General features: G+C 34.4%; 10 protein-coding genes, 1 non-coding gene and 1 pseudogene across 11 annotated transcripts, besides 1 other annotated feature; 5 read left to right on the top strand and 7 right to left on the bottom strand. All coding sequences in view use genetic code 12, as the record gives it.

Moving 5' to 3' along the window:
• Positions 1–23: 23 nt before the first annotated feature.
• On the bottom strand, positions 24–965 carry CD36_20530 (chromosome segregation/replication protein, putative; the record flags this gene model as incomplete). Its single annotated transcript, XM_002418487.1, has 1 exon — positions 24–965. One exon carries the CDS (start codon positions 963–965, stop codon positions 24–26), a length of 942 nt encoding a protein of 313 aa, XP_002418532.1.
• A 164-nt stretch (positions 966–1,129) lies between these two features.
• On the top strand, positions 1,130–2,176 carry CD36_20520 (conserved hypothetical protein; the record flags this gene model as incomplete). The annotated part of the gene is made up of 1 exon (XM_002418486.1): positions 1,130–2,176. One exon carries the CDS (start codon positions 1,130–1,132, stop codon positions 2,174–2,176), a length of 1,047 nt encoding a protein of 348 aa, XP_002418531.1.
• A 4-nt stretch (positions 2,177–2,180) lies between these two features.
• On the bottom strand, positions 2,181–3,386 carry CD36_20510 (exopolypase, putative; the record flags this gene model as incomplete). Its single annotated transcript, XM_002418485.1, has 1 exon — positions 2,181–3,386. The coding sequence occupies one exon, from the start codon at positions 3,384–3,386 to the stop codon at positions 2,181–2,183; it is 1,206 nt and encodes a 401-aa protein (XP_002418530.1).
• Positions 3,387–3,655: 269 nt separating this feature from the next.
• CD36_20500 (dolichyl-phosphate-mannose--protein mannosyltransferase, putative) lies at positions 3,656–5,923 on the bottom strand (the record flags this gene model as incomplete). The annotated part of the gene is made up of 1 exon (XM_002418484.1): positions 3,656–5,923. One exon carries the CDS (start codon positions 5,921–5,923, stop codon positions 3,656–3,658), a length of 2,268 nt encoding a protein of 755 aa, XP_002418529.1.
• Positions 5,924–6,258: 335 nt separating this feature from the next.
• On the bottom strand, positions 6,259–9,372 carry CD36_20490 (conserved hypothetical protein; the record flags this gene model as incomplete). Its single annotated transcript, XM_002418483.1, has 1 exon — positions 6,259–9,372. The coding sequence occupies one exon, from the start codon at positions 9,370–9,372 to the stop codon at positions 6,259–6,261; it is 3,114 nt and encodes a 1,037-aa protein (XP_002418528.1).
• Positions 9,373–9,572: 200 nt separating this feature from the next.
• On the top strand, positions 9,573–10,490 carry CD36_20480 (thiamine kinase, putative; the record flags this gene model as incomplete). The annotated part of the gene is made up of 1 exon (XM_002418482.1): positions 9,573–10,490. The coding sequence occupies one exon, from the start codon at positions 9,573–9,575 to the stop codon at positions 10,488–10,490; it is 918 nt and encodes a 305-aa protein (XP_002418527.1).
• Positions 10,491–10,788: 298 nt separating this feature from the next.
• Positions 10,789–12,942, bottom strand: ScFAA2 (fatty acid activator [2], putative; the record flags this gene model as incomplete). Its single annotated transcript, XM_002418481.1, has 1 exon — positions 10,789–12,942. One exon carries the CDS (start codon positions 12,940–12,942, stop codon positions 10,789–10,791), a length of 2,154 nt encoding a protein of 717 aa, XP_002418526.1.
• A 256-nt stretch (positions 12,943–13,198) lies between these two features.
• On the top strand, positions 13,199–13,565 carry CD36_20465 (annotated as a pseudogene).
• Positions 13,199–13,565: a sequence feature.
• A 499-nt stretch (positions 13,566–14,064) lies between these two features.
• tRNA-Met (CAT) lies at positions 14,065–14,138 on the top strand. The gene has a single exon. It is a non-coding gene; the product is annotated as a tRNA-Met (tRNA).
• A 175-nt stretch (positions 14,139–14,313) lies between these two features.
• CD36_20460 (N-acetyltransferase, putative) lies at positions 14,314–15,579 on the top strand (the record flags this gene model as incomplete). The annotated part of the gene is made up of 1 exon (XM_002418480.1): positions 14,314–15,579. One exon carries the CDS (start codon positions 14,314–14,316, stop codon positions 15,577–15,579), a length of 1,266 nt encoding a protein of 421 aa, XP_002418525.1.
• Positions 15,580–15,591: 12 nt separating this feature from the next.
• CD36_20450 (conserved hypothetical protein) lies at positions 15,592–17,022 on the bottom strand (the record flags this gene model as incomplete). The annotated part of the gene is made up of 1 exon (XM_002418479.1): positions 15,592–17,022. One exon carries the CDS (start codon positions 17,020–17,022, stop codon positions 15,592–15,594), a length of 1,431 nt encoding a protein of 476 aa, XP_002418524.1.
• Positions 17,023–17,281: 259 nt separating this feature from the next.
• Positions 17,282–19,108, bottom strand: CD36_20440 (concentrative nucleoside transporter 2, putative; the record flags this gene model as incomplete). Its single annotated transcript, XM_002418478.1, has 1 exon — positions 17,282–19,108. The coding sequence occupies one exon, from the start codon at positions 19,106–19,108 to the stop codon at positions 17,282–17,284; it is 1,827 nt and encodes a 608-aa protein (XP_002418523.1).
• Between the last annotated feature and the right edge of the window lie 1,104 nt (positions 19,109–20,212).

Here is a 20,212-nt window from a genome sequence, read left to right as displayed (position 1 = left end):
GGGGGGGAGGGGGTTAAAAAAATTTATACACTATACTCTCTCATTAGTTCTAGTTCCAAGGCTTCATCATTTCCATCAATTGTTTCCTTGGAAAGGTCTTGATGTTGTGTACCGGATCCTGGCTGCAAATTCTCAGTGTCAACATCAATATTTATATCATCATTGTCACTAAAAGGGTCATCAGAGTCATCCTCATTATTGTGTGTGTCTGAAGGCGTAACATTTACTTGTTCAATCTTATCTTCATTAGATAATGGTGCCCTGTTCGTTGAACTAGCAGTATCTACTGCATCAAAGTCTTCATTACTGTTGGAATCAACAAAGAGACCATTGTGGTTGGAAGAATCTGGTACCAAAGCTGACATGTGCATAGAATTCCATTCATCATTACTTGGCTCGGCTGTATTCTCTTGTTCTGGGATATGTGGCCTGTCTTGGTTTTCATCTGTTATTATTCCCTTGGCAACTTTTAATTTATGCAACTCTGCTTCTATTAATTCTCTTCTATACAATCTAAGCTGTGGTGACCTCGCACCGAGCGCCCGAATTAAGTGGATGCAATCTTTGAAAGTTGCCTTTGGAAACAAACCATGACACCACAATTGATAGAATTGCAATACTGAACTCAAGTTCTCATACTCGTGGTCAAATTTCTGGCTTTTCGAAATTGAGCTTCTTGGCTCTGAATAAAAACTTTTGTCATTTTTCTTAAGTGTCCGTAACAATTTGGAATGTGTTTTCACAAGTAGTGGTATACCATTATGATTGAAAATTCTCTGATTATCAACTTTAGCTATTTTGACACGCGTTTTTAGTTTGATTGGTTTGTCCAACCCAAGTAAATCACCGTCATCTTCTTGTGTCTGTGGACGTTGTTGAACTGCAAAATCTCTATCAAGTTCTAGATCGTGTTGTGAATTGTCTACGTTTATTCCTTCTTCTGTTTCATCCATCACGTATGACATTGTTGGTATTAGTAGAAATAACACAACAAAATAAAAAAAAAAAAAAAACTGAACGCGTTAGTTTATTATGTTCTCCAGTGTAATGAGAAAATGGGAAGGCTAGAAGAAAGAGAAGAAAAAAAAATTCTACAAAGCTCTGTCTGTATCTCTTTCAGTAGCAAAAGATGTATTTCTCAGAATACTTGCCACGTTTAAATTCAATATCAGTGGTACTAGACGTCAAAAGTGACTTTAAAATTGATGACATAAATCGTATTAGTATAGTTGGAGAACTGCTCTCCATTGAGCTAAAAAATAACACACCAATACGTGTTAATCTACCAGATAAAGCTTCACAAACTAGCATCACTGGAATGAAGTTAACAAATAGCACTTTATCATTTGGGGTCAAAATGCATGAAAAAGAACTAGACTCAACCGTGCCTTTTACAGAGGAAACTATTGATAAATGGTCATGTAAAGACCTTTCTCAAACTCCGAAAATAGGTAGACATCATAAATTCAGATTTGTATGCAAGAATTGCAATAGCGAATTGATTGATTCATCACAGTATGACTTCAAAGATATGCCATCCGAGCAATGGTATGAGATGATGGATTTTTGGCACTGCCACAAGCCAGAGAATCACGAAGAACATAAGAAAGAATACAAAGGTGTACTAAAACCGGACAATAAAACTATTATCATTGGTTCTTACTATCTTCTAGAAAAGTCTAACGGACACATTAACAAAATGCAAAATTCAATCACTTGCAAAAAATGCGGTCAACTACTTGGTGAAACATTCCAGGATGCTTTGAAACTTTTCAAGTGGTGCGTGGAACTACAGTTTGAAAGCAAAAATACTATCCATAAGGAGCAATATCGTCCTGGTATATTTATTTATAATACAATTTTGGATAAAATTAACTTCTCTGCCGTAAGGAAATTCAAAATAGAGGTTGAGACTCAAAGTAAATTCATCTGGATTATGAGCTTAGGTTTAAATGTGGTAATTGATGGAAAAGTTTGTCATAATGCACTTAAAGTACTATATGCGGACAACGTGTCTAAAGAAGAATCTTATGAACCTTTGGACGTACCGTACCCAGAAGTTGCAAAGCTGTTTTTGAACGATATAAACATGATAAACAGCTTAATGCCGGTTTCTATGAGAAGTGTATCTATTGGTACGGATAATTATCTAGTTAGTTATCTAAGTTACACCTAAAGTCTCAATTCTCGAGAATCTCCTTTACAATTGGAACAACTTGCTTTCTTGAGGCGCTTATATTACCTTGGTTAAATACTTTGAAATTTCCCCGGTTGCCTAGAGTTTCAAGTGTTGATTCAATCTTGTCAGCGCCATAAATATCATTATTAAGTTGCAATTTTTTCTCTGCCAAATTGTACAAATTGTCGAATTTTTCATTTCCCAGTTTTTGGTAATAGTAACCAAATTCTCTTGTGTACTGACCATTGTCTTTCCTAGTGAAATGCGTTCCAATGATCATTAAATCAATATTGTTCCCTTCAAGAGTTTCTATGAATGTTCTTTCAATTTCGTCCTTGGAATAATTGGCCACGATCCATTTGAATGACTTAGTAACTGAACTGAATCCTACTTTGTCACCTCCATGAAATGTAAACTGCTTGTAGTCCTTGCGCAAAAGGTCAACAAATTTGAATCCTGAGACATCCTTCTTGGCTGCCTTTAAAGTAGAATAGTAATTGGCATATGGATCTTTATCTCCGGAATCTGCAAATAATTGAATAAATTTCTCGTCACCGGCCAATGCCTTTTGGTAAACAGAGAAGGCAGCTGTATCTGGTTCTTCAACTTTTTGGGTCATACAGGATGTGTCAATCAATAAAGGTCCCATCAATAACTTTATAGCTTCAAGCTGAGTCTCTAAGAATTTTGGGTCCTTACTTTTAAAAAACTCATTGTAAAAATAATTGAAAACCAAACTGGAGTTTGATCCACAAGTACGTATAATTCTTGGTTGGGAATCAACAAACTGTCCTTCATCTTCATGATGGTCAATAATTCCTACCACTTTGAGCTTTCCGGCTCCAAAAGCTTCATGTTGCTCATCTCCTTGGATGTTATTGTGATCAACTAAATTGATTAATAATTGATCTGATTCTTTGACAAAGATTTGGAAATCCTCTACAAAAAATAAAAGATCCTCGGTAATAGAATAATACTTTAATAATATCACTATGTCTCTTCTTAATTTCAAATCATTTCTAGGGATATTAATCAATGGAATTATATACTCCTTGGTATGCAAATTGGAGAAATAAGCAAAAGCTAAAGCACTAACAACTGAATCCATGTCTGCCGACTGATTACCAGTGACAATGGTAAATGGATAGCTTAAAGACTTGGATTTCAATTGCTGTCTTAGATTTGTCAAGTATGATTTAATTGACATTACGGCTCTATCTGTTTAAATGCTTAGCCTGACCAACCCACAGTTCAATTTTCAAGAAAAGAAAGGATAAGTTGAAGATCAACAAAAAAAAAAAAAAAAAATTGAATTCACCAAAAAGAACCGAGGCACGAGTTGTATCTTTTGAATCAATAAAATAAAAAAGAACATTATCATTTTATTATTTTCACTTTACATATACAAAGAAAACAAATGCAAATACAGGCTTTAAAGAAAAAGCAATGAAAGTCATTAGAGTAAACACACTAACTCTATTTACCATAATGCAACTTGATGTCTAACCATTGTCTAGCTTTAATTTCCTCAGGAGTCAAGTAAACATCGCCGTAGGTAAGTGGTCTGAAATAGAAAAAGAACCAGATAATAGAAGTAGAACAAACTGCAACAACAGCAATAATCTTGTATTTGTTGACCCCAATAGGCTTGCCATTTGGTCTGGCTGAGTTGTTGGAGCAAATGAATTCAACTAGTCCACCAGAAAACAATGCAGCCACTAAATGTGCTGGTAAGTAATGATGCAAGAACTTTTGACGATTCATCAAAAAGAATGGCAAGTAATGGGCAGCCCAGCCAACAAACAAAAATCCCAAAGTGTTGTACAATCTTGATCTTGCTCTGTCACTCAACACATGTATGTTACGACGACGTGTTATTTGATCAGCCAATAAAATACCAATATAAATTGACAAGAAACAAACTTCTAACCAAAATCCAAAGATGTTACCAATAAAGAAAATTTGCTTTTTCTCGGTATTATCGTTGTAGAAGGAAACTCCCGACAATGCCAATGGCCATTCGCCAGGTTGTGTTGCAAATGGATGTTCTGATGATAACTGGTTATTATGATGAAACATTAACATTTGCAATTCCCACCACTTTCTTAAAAATGGCAAAGTCTTGACTTTTTTAGGAACATATTGATTTCTTGGATCGGTACTTTGCAAATTGGTGATCAAATCGAAATTCCAAATATTGTCCTTATCTGGGATTTTTTTATTACCACTGACTTCTTGTTGGTTGAATGCCCATTCTGGTAATAATTCATCATTATGGGTCCACATGGCAACTACAGTATCAACATGCAAAATTCTCAAGTCAGTTGCCAATGTTTTAATTTCTTTTTTATTCTTTTCTTTCTTTGGGTTTGATCCTGGAACATGCAATCTCAATCTAAATAATGTCTCATTGTAACGTTGTTGGGCAGCATCGTCATAAACAACAGTAAACTCTTCATTGGTTGGTTTCAAAGGTGAAGCCACATCGTGAGTTAATAAATAACCACCGGTACCAATGTGTCTGAATCTGACAATGTCATTTGTGTAAACTTTTGTACCCTTGTTGGCTCCTTCAACAGTTGGAACTATTTCCCATTGGTTGTTTGGATCATTGGCTGCGTTTTCATCTACTACACAAGTAACTTGCTGTCCATTGGAAGAAATTCTTCCATCTTCGTAACGTAATGGATATTCGTGTTGGTGTGAATGTAAAAATGCACCAGTATCTTTGTGTTTGATAGTAATTTGATCAAAATATTGCACTTGCTTGGAGTGAGCAGCTAGCGGTGACTCCAACAAAGTTTCCTGGAATTCACTAGACATAAATGCGTCACCAGGACCAGATCTAGTCAAAATTGCAAAATGCAAGTAGAACCAATACAAATAGATGCAAAATGGAACAATTATGAGAGCCCATAATCTGGCAAAAAAGTGCTTTGCAAATTCTTGTAAGGTCAACCCTTTTCTATAGTCTAACAAAATCCACAATTCGTGAATAACGGCAATACCAATGGTAAGATATGTGAAGACACCAACATATTTAGTGGAAATGACACATGATAAGGATACACCTGTGGCTAACAACCAAGTCCACCATTTCGAAGAAAAGGGCTGCTTTCTAAATGTCGAAAATTTGGAATACGAAAAGATAGTCAATGCAACACTGAGAATTAAGGTGGCATCTAATAAAATCAATCTTGAATCAGTGACCTGGGCGTTATCAAAGCAAACAATTATGCTGGAGAACAAACAAGCTGCAACAGAGAACCCCAAAGTTTTCATGGTTAAAAACATGATTGGAACGATTGCTGCACCTTGAATGGCCAGTAAAGATCTGTATGCAATATAGGGAACATTATTTTCAATGTAAGAGTCACCAATAGCTTCGAATTTAAATTTACCATCATATCCAATAAGCCATCCGACAAATGCAATTAACAATTTGGCAAAAGGTGGATGCAAATCAAAGAAATAAGTACGTTCCAAATAGTAGGACGCAAACTTACCGAAATGGACTTCATCAAAAACAACTTTGTTTGGAGTGCCTAATTTTGTGAATCGAGTATAAATTGCTAGAAGGGTTACCAAGGTTAGAGCTGCCAAGTATTTATATTCTGGTTCTTTTGAAGGGACAACTGCATTCAAATCAAACTCGGGTTTCTTATCATCAAATTCAATGGTAGAAGCTGCTGGCGATTTCCTCCCAACACTGTTACTGCCTCTCTTTTTTAAGGTCTGTGACATGTTTACTAGAATTGACACAACTCGATCTTAAAGGAATTGTAACAAAAAAAAAAAAAAAAAGAAAAAGAAAAAGAATTACAAGAATGGTGGAGTTCTATATATTATTTGGAGAGAGATTTCTTGAAAAAAAAATTTCAGTGTGTTTTATCAGACAATGCGAAACACAACACGTAAACCAAAATAGAAAAAAATAATACCAATTAAAAGTTGCGTGTCGGCTTAGGGGAATCAATTATACACGACTATGTCGACAATGTTGTTAATCCGCATCCTCCAATTCATTACATTCCCTATTCTCTATTTAACATTAACATCTCGTCAACGTGCCAATGATATCACATTAATTTCTTAGACCTCTTTTGATAACCACCTCGGCCTCTTATAATTGGAATTGCGGGTTGTGAGGCAGCTGGAGTACTTGTAATAGGCGCAGAATTGTTGCGGAGAGGCTGTGGTGGGAAATAGCTACTTGATACTTGTCCCATAGGAGTAGAATGTTGTGCAGCGGTAACGTCATTGCCTGAATTATGATGATGAGGTAATTGCGGTGGTGGTTGTGAGGGTGAATAAGCGGACGAACTAAATATATGATCATACGAGTCATTTCTTGACAGCTTGTTACTGCTGGTGCTTGGTCTTGGTGTGGAAATAGGTATCGAAATAGGTTTTGATGAAGACAACTGTAGTATTTTTGAATTTTTCTCTTCAAGAAGATTCTCATACTTCAATATAGTCGTCAATAAGTCTTGAATCTTCTTTCCGTTCTCTTTCGTAAATGAATTTAGGTTCTCGTGAAGATTCAATTTTGAAGTCCTTAGTTTTTCTTCGTACTTTTTAACCATCTTATCATAGGCCTCAGTAGATGATTTAAGTTCCTGTGCAGTTTGATTATATTTTTCAGTGACAAGTTGCAACTTTGTTTTCAACTCGTAGATAATAGCATCGGTATCTACATATGACTGAGTCGTTGTATTACTATCTGTGGTCTGCATTGCCTTGGGCTTCTCTTTCAATTTTTCTTCCAAGGCTGACAATTGCAACCTTAAATTCTCAATCTCATAATCTTTACTTGGAATAACATTTGTAATTAGTGATTCGTACTTCAACAAATTGGAAGTTGTTTTATTAATGGTGCCATTGAGCTCTTTGGCCAAGTTTTCTTTCTCCAAATTTAAATCTTCTAACCTTTTAATCAATATTTTCTTTTCTTCGTCATGCTCCATGGATAATTTTGTCAAGTTTCCTTTTGCCTCCTCCAATACAGCTTTTAAACTTTCATATTCAGAATTAACTCCTCTTTGAATTGTTTCTTGTTGTTTGTTTTGCTTCAATTTCAAATAGTAAAATTTATTCAAATGTTTCATGTAGCTTGAAAATTCAAGTTCATTTTTGTACAACAATAATTCCCTTTGATAAAAGTCAATGGCAGTTCCACTACTGGTTTTTGGAATATTGACAGAGTTTAGGGTAACTGTATCGGCATTATTTTTCATACCATTTGATAGGGGTGATGCCTTGAACACACTTGATGTCTCCACATTTGTGGTTGGAGAAGAAATTGGTCGAGACAATCTTAGTTCGTATTTTCCCTTATCATTAATGAAATTGTTTACAGATTTCTTATCGTCATTATTGGAAGAATCAGTCTCTCCTTGTTTTGCATATAGTTTTTCATGCGTAGATAGTAGCTCTGGAATAGGGTCAACTGTTTTGTGGTGTTCCTGAAAATTTCGAAGTGATAAAGACGAATTGCCCATGATATTGTCTGACAGTCCACCTGTGTATGATATATCTGCATCAGAAATGTTGTCGTCGCTAAACTTGACTTCTTTGAATTTAACTGCACTACTGGAATCCTCTTCAATCATTAAGTTGGTAGGTATTATAGACATTTTTCTGCCATTTATGGCTTGCTGTGATAGCTGCTTGTTTGTTTGGCTCTCTTTAATATTGATATACATTGGACCAGCCAACGATGAGTTTCTCGAGAGTATATGGTGTGACTCATTCTGACTGATTGAATCACGTTTTGAAAACCAAATTTCATGTGGTATGTTGTTTCTCTTGAAAGCTTCATCTGCCATGATATGTGGGTTCAAACTTAAACATGAAAGAGCTATATCTTCTGAAGAAATTGATGACCCTGTGTTTTGTTGTAGAATCCATTCAATAGGAGCTTCAAGTTCACGTTGCACAGAACTATCTAAATTGATCATTTTTGGATGTAACAATAAAGATTGCAAAAACTCTTTACTCCTTGTAATGGTAAAATATTCCATTTTGGTTGCATGTTCGATGTTGGCTTCTATTCCCTCAAGCAATACCAAAGAAATTAATTTTGGTTTATGTTGTTGCAAGTATTTTAATGGGGCTGTAGAAAATTCAAGAAAGTTCAAGGCAAATAACCCATACAACAAAGTCCCATAATATTGCCAGTCAAAGACTATTTCAGTTGCATGTGCTTCTTTCCCTGTATTATCAATTTCCCATGACAAGAAATCTTCACTCATGTAATTCATAAACAATTCATAGCGGTTTGTTACGTATTTGTTCAATTCATGCCAATTAAGTAGTCTTAAATAAATGGCGAATAAGTCCGGCAAGTATTTGCCAAGCTTAGCGCTAACTTGTGGTATTAGCATCACCAACACTGTGGCAGAAGCACAAACCGATGCATCATTAAAATCATATAGAAGGCATTTCAATAGATCTGAAAACAATTCTGATTCAATAATACAAGAAACCTGTGAGCTTTGTGTAGCAACCAATTTCAGAAATAAATTTAATGTTTCTAATCTTTCATTTGGATCCCTCAAATGTTGATCAAGTAATTTGCTGTAGTTGGATATGTGCTTCAACCCATACTCCTGAAGCAAACTTAAGCAATTGAATTTGATAAACCGCACCCTTTCTTGATATGACTGACTGTCATTTGGTTCCAAGTTTAGATACTCAAGTCTTTTATTGTTGTTGAGGTAAATCTCCATGATTTGGTTCATTACCCTACTCCCAATTTTTTCTCTTTCAAAGTTTAAACTCTCGTCATCTGTTTGCAAGTAGTTGTTAGCTATCTTTCTGATGAGATCTCTTGCTTTATCGACAAATTGTGAAAAGTATCCGGCACTATCCAAAGCTGGTTTCAAATATGTCTGTAGCCATAAATTAACTTCATCAATGTTAAAAACTGACAGAACTTCTTTGAGTATATCAAGAAACACATACTCACGCAATATATCTTCAGACGGCTTTATGTATTTGTCATATATTATATATAACTCATTGTTCATGCTAGTTGTCAGTAGAAGTGTTGCCAAGTTATTATGTTTGTCCAAATACTGAGCCATCACTTCATTCAATTTTTGAAGGTGCTCTTTCTGTTTTTCACTGTCTGACCAATCTAAAAATAGCGTTTCTATGGCCTTGAGAAGGGACTTTGATGACCCTGACATTATTGGTAAGGTGACTAATTAGTATCCTGTCTATATCTAGTTTAGTATTTTCGTAATGATATCAAAAAAAAAAAAAAAAATCAAAGAAAAAATTCTCTTTGTTTCTAATCTGGAGAAAGTCTATGGTCTTCAAGACGAGATACGAATTTACTTAGTCTGGCTTACAACGTCTTGGCAAATTGCTTGACAGAATAATCGAAATGACATTGTCTTTGATAGATGTTATAAATGAAGTTGATTCTTTTCGATTTAACAATGCTTACTACAAATTGTTAACTCACGACTCTAGTGCAGTTTTGGGGTACATTGCACCTTTTGTTGCGCAGTTCTTTCAGCACACTCCATCATTTGAATTTGATGGCGATGCCAAGACCATAAAGATAGGAAGCGAATATGATTCCTTTGAGAAACGGAATGCCCTTTTCCAAAATGTTGGTAATCAATGGAGACAGCATCCTGAGTTTCACGAATTGCTTGACAAAGGCTGGAGAAATGAGTTGTACACTGTCTATAACCCGAGCAGTGTCCCGTACGTGTTAATTGAACGTGCATTCTCGGTTTTATTGGGGGTGGTGACGTATGGTGTACATATAAATGGATATGTACCTCCAGAGAATTCATCAAATGGGAAATTGAAATTCTGGGTTCCTCGAAGATCAGCAACAAAACCAACTTATCCAGGAAAATTGGACAATACCGTTGCAGGTGGATTGGGATATCCCTATGGTTTGAATGAAACAGTCATTAAGGAATGCTTTGAGGAAGCAGGATTGAAGGAGGAATTTGTAAAGTCGCATATTACCAGTACTGGTGTTGTATCATACATGTATTTGACAAAAGATGGAAGAGTACAGCCAGAGGTAGAGTATACTTATGATCTCAAATTTGACAATGAAGAAAATATTATCAAACCGCAAGATGGGGAAGCTGAAGATTTTCAGCTTTTGGAAGTCGATCAGGTATTGGAAAAGCTTCATAATAAGGAGTTTAAACCAAATTGTGGGTTGATAATAGTCGATTTTTTGATTAGGCATGGGTATATTACCCCAGAGAATGAGCCAAATTATTTAGAAATCGTATCTAGATGTCATGTTTCAATGCCATTTGCTTGTAGGTAGAATACAGTAATGGAAAGACGTTAGACAATCAAATTACATTGTTGATTTATATAAAGCTGCTTGGTTATAGAAAGTATAATGCAAGCTGTAAGCAAAATTGTTTCTGTTAGACACAACCATGACTCATTCCGCTTGCTTCTCGGTTTCGTGGGCGAAAATTCACTCATGAAATAAACAAGAATAAGATTAAAACACTAGCATTGAGACAATGATTTGCAAACGATTAGCAAATACATAAATTACAACAGAACTCTTGACTGTAATATAAATAAATAGATCCTATTCCACGGCACAGACCCTATAAACCTCCATTTTTTACCAAAGAACCTTCTTCGTACATTTGATCAATTTCATTTTGGAAGTATTTTGCAGCAATTGGTCTTCTGATTTTCATTGTTGGTGTGATAACACCCTTTTCAATTGTCAAGGGTTCAAAAGACACTGTGATATTATGCAATTTTTCAAATCCTTGCAACTCTTTAGCAATGACCTTGTTCATATCCTGTAACATGATTTTTTTATTCTGGGGGGAGTTCAAAAACTGAATAATATCTTCCTCTTTTTCAATCTTATCATGGAATCTCTTCTTAATGTAACTGGCAATAGTTGTTGGGTCTAGCCCTACAACACCAACAAGATATGTTTGTAATGAATTACCATGAACAAACAATTGCGAGATATAAGGGAACTGTGCCAAATACAACCCTTCGATCTTTTCTGGACTTACATATTCCCCTTGTGCCAATTTGAAAAAGTTTTTCACCCTATCAATAATATTGATTCTTCCAGTGGTTGCATCAATGTGTGCAACATCACCAGTGCAGAACCAGCCATTTTCATCAAAAGTCTTGGCTGTTTCCTCAGGGTTTTTGTAATAATGAGGGAAAATTTGAGGTCCTCTTAATAACAATTCTCCACGAGGACCCACTTCATCTTTAGCAAAGTATCCCATTTCTGGAATGTCTCTCAATCGCATTTCAGTTGACATACCCATTGGCCCCGATGAGAATTTGTTGGCATGGCCAGGAGATACTGAGCAACCACTAACACTTTCGGTTAATCCATATCCTGAGTGGAATCCGAGTGGTAAATTCAAAGCTGCCCTCAAGAAGAAATAAGTTTCCTCTGCAAGTGGTGCAGACCCTGTAACAAAAAACTCTACATTTTTCATACCTATTTTTTTCCTTAACATGTTCAACAACCAATCGTAAGCTAAATTGCTAGGATTTACGTGTTCTTCTTGTTGTTGCAACTCTAATTTATTATTAATGGCATTTGTAAACAAATACCTCATCAACGGCTTGTCACTTTCCACTGTTTGGGCTTTAATTGCTGCCTCCAACTTTGTAAAAACCCTTGGCACCAAGCACAAAAATGTTGGTTCTAATACCTTAATGTCCTCCAACAAAGTTGTTGGCAGTGGACCTTGTGGGTAACCAATTTTCATACCAGATAATAAGCCAAATTGAAGAAACACTCTCTCGTATATGTGAGCCAAAGGCAAAAAGCTGTAATGAACACGTCCTGGCACCAAACGAAACCCAGCAATGTGAGCAGTAACTCCGCACACCAAATTTTTGTGGGTTAAAACAACCCCCTTAGGCGCAGCACCAGTGGTACCAGAAGTAAACGAGATGGTAAAAGCATCGTCAGGTTTTGGTGGAATTGGTTCCAACGGATGGATTGACCCTAATTTTTCAACTTGCCCAATATCAAACAAACTAATTGAGTTTTCATGGGCTAAAGACTTTAATCTGTTATCTTCCATTTCCAATTTGTCCATGGAGATGATAGCAATCAAATTCAGTAATTTTTGGGGGTTGTTCTTCTTTAATTTGATTAAATCAATAACTTTATCTTTTGTGCAAACAACTATTGGGGACTCAGTCAATTCCAAAATGTATTCACTCGTATCTGGACCTAGTGTACTATACAACGCAGTATTGGTAATTGAGTAGGCAACACAAGTCAAGTCACACAACGCCCATTCTGGACGATTATGTGAGTAAACAGTAAGTACAAATGAATTTTTGCCCTTATCTGAATCATACCTCAATCTTTGATGAACATCGCTGCTAGTCTTGTAGGGATTATTCTCCAACACATAGAAAATACCTGATCCAAGGTTGTTTCTTCTTTCACGTATTTCATTGTATGTTTGAAACTCGTATGCTCCAAAAGTGCCGTCGCTATTTTCAATTCTACTACCAAGACAAGGTTTGTCACCATTTACCGCAGCACTTAATTCAAAAGTATCATACAACGTGTCGATTCCAGGGTATGGAGTTGCAAACAAGTGCTTAGGGTTATAAGCATTTCTGTAAACGTGGGAATGGCCTGGTTCTTGAGAGCTGGTAATGGCCACATTGTTCGAGATTTGCCTTGGGTTGAGATTTTGTCTTTGGATTGTATGGTAGATATGTTCTGGGGGTTCTTTTAATAATACTGGCATGATTTACTGGATGATCTCAATATGTTTCACTTCGTATGTATAGGAGGAAGGAATTTATAAAAAAAAAATGTGTTAAAATCAAAGAATTATTTTCCAGTTTTGTTGTTGCCCTATGTATATATATATGTGAAAATGCAATCCGTGTTTAAGCTCCACTTTTGGAATTATCGCTGTCAGTATTTTTTCTTGTCTGGGGTATATTTCCAATTTTTCTGTCCCTCCCCACATTCATAAATTATACAAGCCATTACTATCAATGATTGGAAGACTCAGTACTACAACCTACAAATCAAAAAAAAAAGGCTTACCGAAATCTACCCCACCCCACAAAACATACTTTTTGGAGTTTGAGCAGATTAGTCCGGATATCAATTATTTTCCGCAATAACAATATATTAATCTTGGTGCGCCCAATTTTCTAAAAGAATTCCTGGATTCTCCCATTTCCTTCTCCACAGTGCAATTTATTACATGATTTTTTTGATTGGATAACTGGATATTCGAATTATAACTTATACTCAATTCAGTTGAACAGAAATCGTATCTATGAATGTCAATGTTATATTTCAGCTACAATTTATTTTAGCAAGAGATATTAAGTCGTAAATTTTGAAGTAAATTCCATATTTGTGAAAACATCTTGTGTATTTTTTAGCTCAGTGAGATAATTTGTCTATTTCGGGGTACCAATTTTCTGTATGGGCTTTATACTTGGGCAAAAGTATTTTTGTATTTAAAAAGATATCAAAACTGTAGTCTATATTTTTGGTATTCTTGATGTATAGATTGTGCTTGGCTGAAGTTTTTGTGGTATGGGGTAACATTTGTCTATTTTGCGATCAGTCTTTTTTTTTTTTTCTCAACATTTACACCAAATTGTATCAAAATACTTGTTTCCGAAAAACATACAGTACAAAAATCATGACATAGAGAATACCAAGTGACACCATCTATTAAGTGAGTCGATCTATCCTTTCTATCGCATATAATTACTTTTTTTACATTCACTTGAATTACCCATATCTTAGTAAAATCTGAAACACAAAACTGCATTAAACGTCTCATCACAATTCAAGAAGAAAAATACTTTCATCAAATATCATTTTATAATGTCATCAAATTGCTTCGGTGGCTTAGTTGGTTAAAGCGTAAGTCTCATAATCTTAAGGTCGCGAGTTCGACCCTCGCCCGAAGCACTTTGGTTTATTTTTTTTTTGGTTTTGCTTATCAATCTTGTTATCTCTGTTTGATCTCTTTTCTTTTTTTTTTTTTTTTCTTTTTTTTTGAACAATAAATCTTGATTTTATTGTGGTTTTTTATGGACTTATCCATCAAAAATATCTTATAAATCTTTTCAAAGTCTAGAACAACATGATAAGCTTACGTAAAGCTTCATTTTTTGAAAGATATCAAATATGCCGTACTGAAAACAAGTATTATCTGAATTTTAATGTAACTGTTGAATACCCTTTCCCTATATCAAAAGCGAAATTATCCCATGCTATATCAAGTCTCATTAGAGATAATCCAATTCTAGGTTGCAATTTCTTTGGTAGCACCGACAATGATTATAAAGATTATGTATTGAAAAGTATCCCAATTACATTTGATTCTGTTGTTGAATATACGGAATTTGATGTGAGTCTGGAATTCTTTGAATTTTTAAACACTATTTATTTTGAAATGAATTGCACCAAACCTTTATGGAAATTATTTATTAAAGACAATAGAATAACTATTTGTTGCAACCATGGGTTTTTTGATGGTAATGGTGGAGCATTTTTCCATAAAGAATTATTTCGATTGTTGGAAAATACCACTGATGATGTTGAATTCAAAGATATTTTGAGTAAAGAAGTGGATTTATTACCCAAATCAGTAATGGAGACTTGTCCCTTATACAAAACACCAATATGGTTTTTAATAAGAGGGGTTTTACAATCATGGATACCAAATTGGGTAAAAAAGTTGATGTCTTATTGCACTTATCCAAACATCAATAAATATCCTATGTTTAAAAATAAACCTATATCATTGAATCAACGTACAAAATATAGTGTAATTAATTTGAATAATGATACAGTGTCAAAAATGTTGGCCATTACCAGATCCACATCAACAAAGTTAACTCCATGGCTCATCACCATTGCCTTACAGACATTCCAAGAGTTTCACCCCAATAGGTCAATGTCCATAGCGATTCCGTTAAATGGCAGACGATACTTTGATTTAGATATGTTTCAAGTTGCTGTAGCCCAAAGTAGTATAGATATAGAACCAATCACCAACCCAATTGCTACCACAAACTATATTACAAAACATTTACAACGCGATCTTGACTCTCGTCATCCATTTTATTTAGTTGGGTTTTTGAAATACATTAATATTGGATCTTTTCTTAAATCAAAAATCGGTACCCATTCACGGTCAACCATGGAGATTTCGAATGTTGGGAAAATGCCATTGCCCTGCTGGTTCAGCCAAGATAATGGATTCCTGTCTCATTTGCAGTTCAACGTGGTCTCATCACCTCAAGGTATGAACATAGTGATAGGGCTTCTTGATTTAGACGTTGATAGTTATACCAAAGCGTTTTTAAAGCGCATAATGGCTGTTTTAGATGCGCATGTAGATTAAATTAAATCTAAACTATAAAATTAATAATTCTTCTTTAATCTTGTTAGTTGCATGTATCAACCTTTCTACAACTTTATTCGACTCAACATAACTATCATTATTATCAGCAGTTTTGGTTTTCAATTCTTTCACAAGTAGATTAGGAGAAAGTAAACATTCACCAAAATTCACTATTAATCGTAGCTTTTCCTTATAGGAACCATTAAATATAACACTACCCAAGGAACTGTATTTATATTTGCTGCTTGCCAATTTCTTCTCAATTTCCAATTTTCTTTCGATTTCCATGTTATATTGTGGTATAGATACCATACTTGATCTTGTACTTGTTGTTTGTGAGGCCAATTTATCGATATCTTTAGAAAGCGATAAGGAAACGCTATCAACAAGGAATAAAAATTCTTTTTGATACAATTGAGATGACTCAAGTAACTTTCGTAACGACCCAACGTCTAAAAGATAATTTAATATATACATCAATGAAAGTTCCTGTCTTTCCAATAAGTTAACAATGAATTCATCGCGTTTGTCTATAAACAGCCCCTTTTCATCTTCATCTTTAATGAATAAATTCAAATTTAAATTAGGGAAAGCTAACAAAATTCTGAAATAAATTTCTGCCAACTTGGTATATTTTCTATCATTCACTGATAAAGACACTAAATTAAATGAAACATAGCGATAAAAATTCATCACATCAACCAAATTGATTGAACTTGAAGCAATCAAATCCATAGGTAGTTCAGGATCAAATTCTTGTAAAAGTGGTAAAATCAATGGTGATTTGCCTAATTTATAAATGGCTTCACTAAATCTAATAAGAATTTCAATGTCAAGTTTATGATTAATTAAATACGTTTGAATCAGTTGTAATATTGCGTTAGAAATGTGCTCAAATCTATCATCTTCCATTTCTTCAACTAATAATAATTTTAAACATTGTCCAATCAAACTTTGCATTTTATTTCGAAATGCAACTACTATTGAATGGGCATTATTGAAAAACTCACACATAATTATACTCCATTCTTCCGTAGCTTGCATCAATTTAGTATTCAACATAATTGCCTTGGGACCAATGGAGTCAATTTCATAAGGTTGAACATGTAGATACAATTGACTAAATGATTTCTTTAATTTGACCAAAGTAAATGTTAATCTATAAATTGCTTCCAACCATAGATATTGAAAATCGGCCAAAGGTCTTTCACTAAACAAAGTCTTGGCATTAGATAAAAACTCGTGATATCCTTCAATATACGCTTGTAAGTTATCTGCAGTTGTTTTGGTAGATGGATTATTGAGATTCTTGGGGGTTATAAGATCAACAGTTTCAATAGAACTACGCACAATGGCGTCTTCTAATACCAGTTCATTAGCCTTCTTGTGACCTGAACTTGAGGATGAAGATGATCCTGATAACGATAACGGCTCTGAGGACATTGATGACTTGACAACTAATACAAAGATTGAGAGTGTGCCTTGGAATTTGCCAAAAAAAAACAAAAGTTAGATTTGTGTTTTTGTCTTTCTTTAAATTGAACTTATAACTCATAATCGTCTTATTGAACAGCCTACACGACTGAGACACATGTACATCTTTAATTACATTGTGACAGTAACTTCAACACGAACATAAAACCTAAATTTACAATGCTAACGTAACTGACGTTTACACACGGATAAAAAACTGATTAAATAACTAGTTAATGTGGAAAGTGTTTAAATCATGCATGACCATACCAGCAATGGCAGCAGACAACATGGTGGCAATTGCCCCACAGAACAAAGCTGATATAATACTAGAAGAAATATCTTTGGCTCTAGAATTGTTTGTCAAAGTATTCAAGACACCCAAAGTAATACCCAAAGAACCTAAATTGGCAAACCCACAACAAGCATAAGTAGCAATCAATGTTCCTCTTTTGGACAATTCATTATAGGGGGCTTCATTTGTTAACAAATTGTAAGCAACATATTCATTTTGAATGAATTTATAAGCAATCAATTTACTAATGTGCAAGATTTCATCACGCGGAGTACCCAACAAGAATCCAACTGGATAAAAAATGTAGGAGAGCATCAATTCCAATGTCAAATGATCGATGTTCCAATAGTTACCGAACCATGTCAAAATACCATTACATAAGGCAACAAGCCCAATAATACACATACACTGAATCATCATAGTCCCGGCAATTCTTAATCCTAACGTGGCCCCATTTGAAAATGCTTGTAACACATTCTGAGGTTCATCCTTTGATTTTTCCCTTGCTTCTTCAGAATCATCAACTTTTGGAATCATTACCGTACCACTGGAAATTGGGTTTTCAAGTTCAGGATATCTTAATTTTGATACCGCAAGAGATGCAGGGATTGACATAACACAACTACTAACCAAAGCTTGTGGATTAAGACCAAGACCAATGTAACCAACAAGAACTGCACCACTAATGGTACTGAATCCTGAAGTCATGATTTGATGTAATTCTGCTTTAGTCAAATAGGGCATCAAATCTTTAATTAAAATGGCACTTTCACCAATACCGATAAATGGAGAGGCAGCAGCAGTGATGGCTTCAGCACCAGATACTCTTAATGTCCAAAAGAAAAAGTAAGCAAATTTTCTAATGGCCCATTGAATAACACCAAAATAATACCAAATGTGAATAAAGGCTACGAAAAAAGCCACTGAAGGTAATACAGTGAAAAAGAACATACCTAATTGAGAAACGTCTTTATTGGTTAAAAATGCCACCCCATCTTTGGCAAATCCCAATAATTCTCTTGCTAAAGTGGAAATAAAGTTAAACACATCGTATCCACATTTAGTTCTCAAGACAAATAATGCAATAATAAATTGCATCAACATACCACCAATGACGGCATTCCAATTGATTTTGGAAGGAGCTTTGGAAGTGACAAACAATAAGAATATAGCAACAATACAACCGAAAAAGGAAATAGCTCTATCTTCTCTTTTGGAATATTCAGTTTCAGAAGGAACAAATGTACCTAACAAAACAACAGCAATAGTAATGATGGCACCAGTGATTAATCTTTGATATCTTTTTGACAAGACTTTATATATATAATCAGTGACAAAATCCCAAACTATTTTAACCTTGTTTAACAACCATGGTAAAATTTTTATGTGCCAGGTAATCAACCTTACCATAATCATACCCCAAATAACAGTTGGAATTAACCATTGATGTCTGTGTTTGGGTTGAATGACTATAGATAACCACCAAGAAGTGAAAAAGCAACCCACGAAAATATCAATTGCTAATCTATAATATGGGAATCTTATTTTCAATTTTTGGAAATAAGTTAACTTGGATGCGGTATTGCTTGACGAAGTTTCATCAATATTGGTTGTATACTCGTGTGATTGTAAGGCTGATTCATTTTGAAGTTTTTTTGCACCTGCTTCTAAATCAATCGAATCTGAAGAAACATCCTGTTGATATGTTTCTGGTGTCAACTCAACAATGGAAGGTGTTTTATCAGTGGACGGAGAAACCATATGGGGAGGATTTCAAATTAAAAAGAAATAATTAACTTAAGGAGTAAGTAGTAGTTTTTCTTGTTTAAACAAGAATTAATGCACTGATTGAAGGTAAGATTTATGATTATGTGTCAATAAATAATATGACATGTATGACTTTGTTATATTTTAACAATAATCCTTTTGGTAGATAGAAAATGAAAAATGAAATAAATGAATAAAAATAAACAGAAAGAAAGTAAGTATTTTTTTTTTTCGTTTTTAGCAAAATGAAATTCTTCCTGTATTATATATAAATGATGAGAAGGATCGGAAAATCTTTAGAGATAAAGTTTGAGTATTAATTAAGAAAAAAAAAAAGAAAGAAAAAAAATCTGCAAACGGCATGAGAAGAGGAGGGAGGATTACAGTAATCATCATTATTGTGTAGCCTATTAGTTTTACTAAGAAATAGGCATTTTGGATCATGTTTAATAGAGTGAGTTGATAAAAATTTTTTTTGAATGTGAAGAGGTTAATGTTAGAATGTATGAAATTCTTGGGTCGTTGTTTTATAACTTGCATTTTCTTTGTTATCTTTTGTTAGTTGTCGTTTGACGTGTGTTTTTGTGTTTTTGTGTTCATCGTATTCTCTCTCTGTCTTGCCTTGGCTGTTTTTTTTGACACTCCTTTTTTTTTTTTCCGAACCATCTACACATTTGAATCTTATAGTGTTTCTTGTCATACCACTGGGTAAGATCCACACTATGTTTTACCTATAAAATTTAAACAGATTATGTGAATCATAGTTACAAGTTGGAAGTTAAAGATAATATATAAAATGTAGATAATAAAAACTGAATGGACCGCCACATACATGGTGAAAAATTTTTTTTTTTCCTCTTCTATGGTGTTGGTGCTGCATAATTGACAATTAAATTGCCGTAAAAGATTTTAGAGCAAAGAAAAAACAGAAAAGAAATATTTAAATAAGCCAAACTAAAATTCACTGATGACCAATATAATATTGATAAGAAAAAATCTATAGATGTGTAGTTGAGAAATTAATAGTAAAGTGCTTTCCCATTACCCAGTGCAGCATCCCATCACACCCACCTATGTCCTAAAAATATTGCAAAGATA

Source organism: Candida dubliniensis, chromosome 2 (assembly GCF_000026945.1).
Source record: "Candida dubliniensis CD36 chromosome 2, complete sequence".
NCBI lineage: Eukaryota > Fungi > Ascomycota > Pichiomycetes > Serinales > Debaryomycetaceae > Candida > Candida dubliniensis.
Note: the sequence above shows the minus strand (reverse complement) of the source record. Positions and strands in the feature narration are given on the sequence as shown.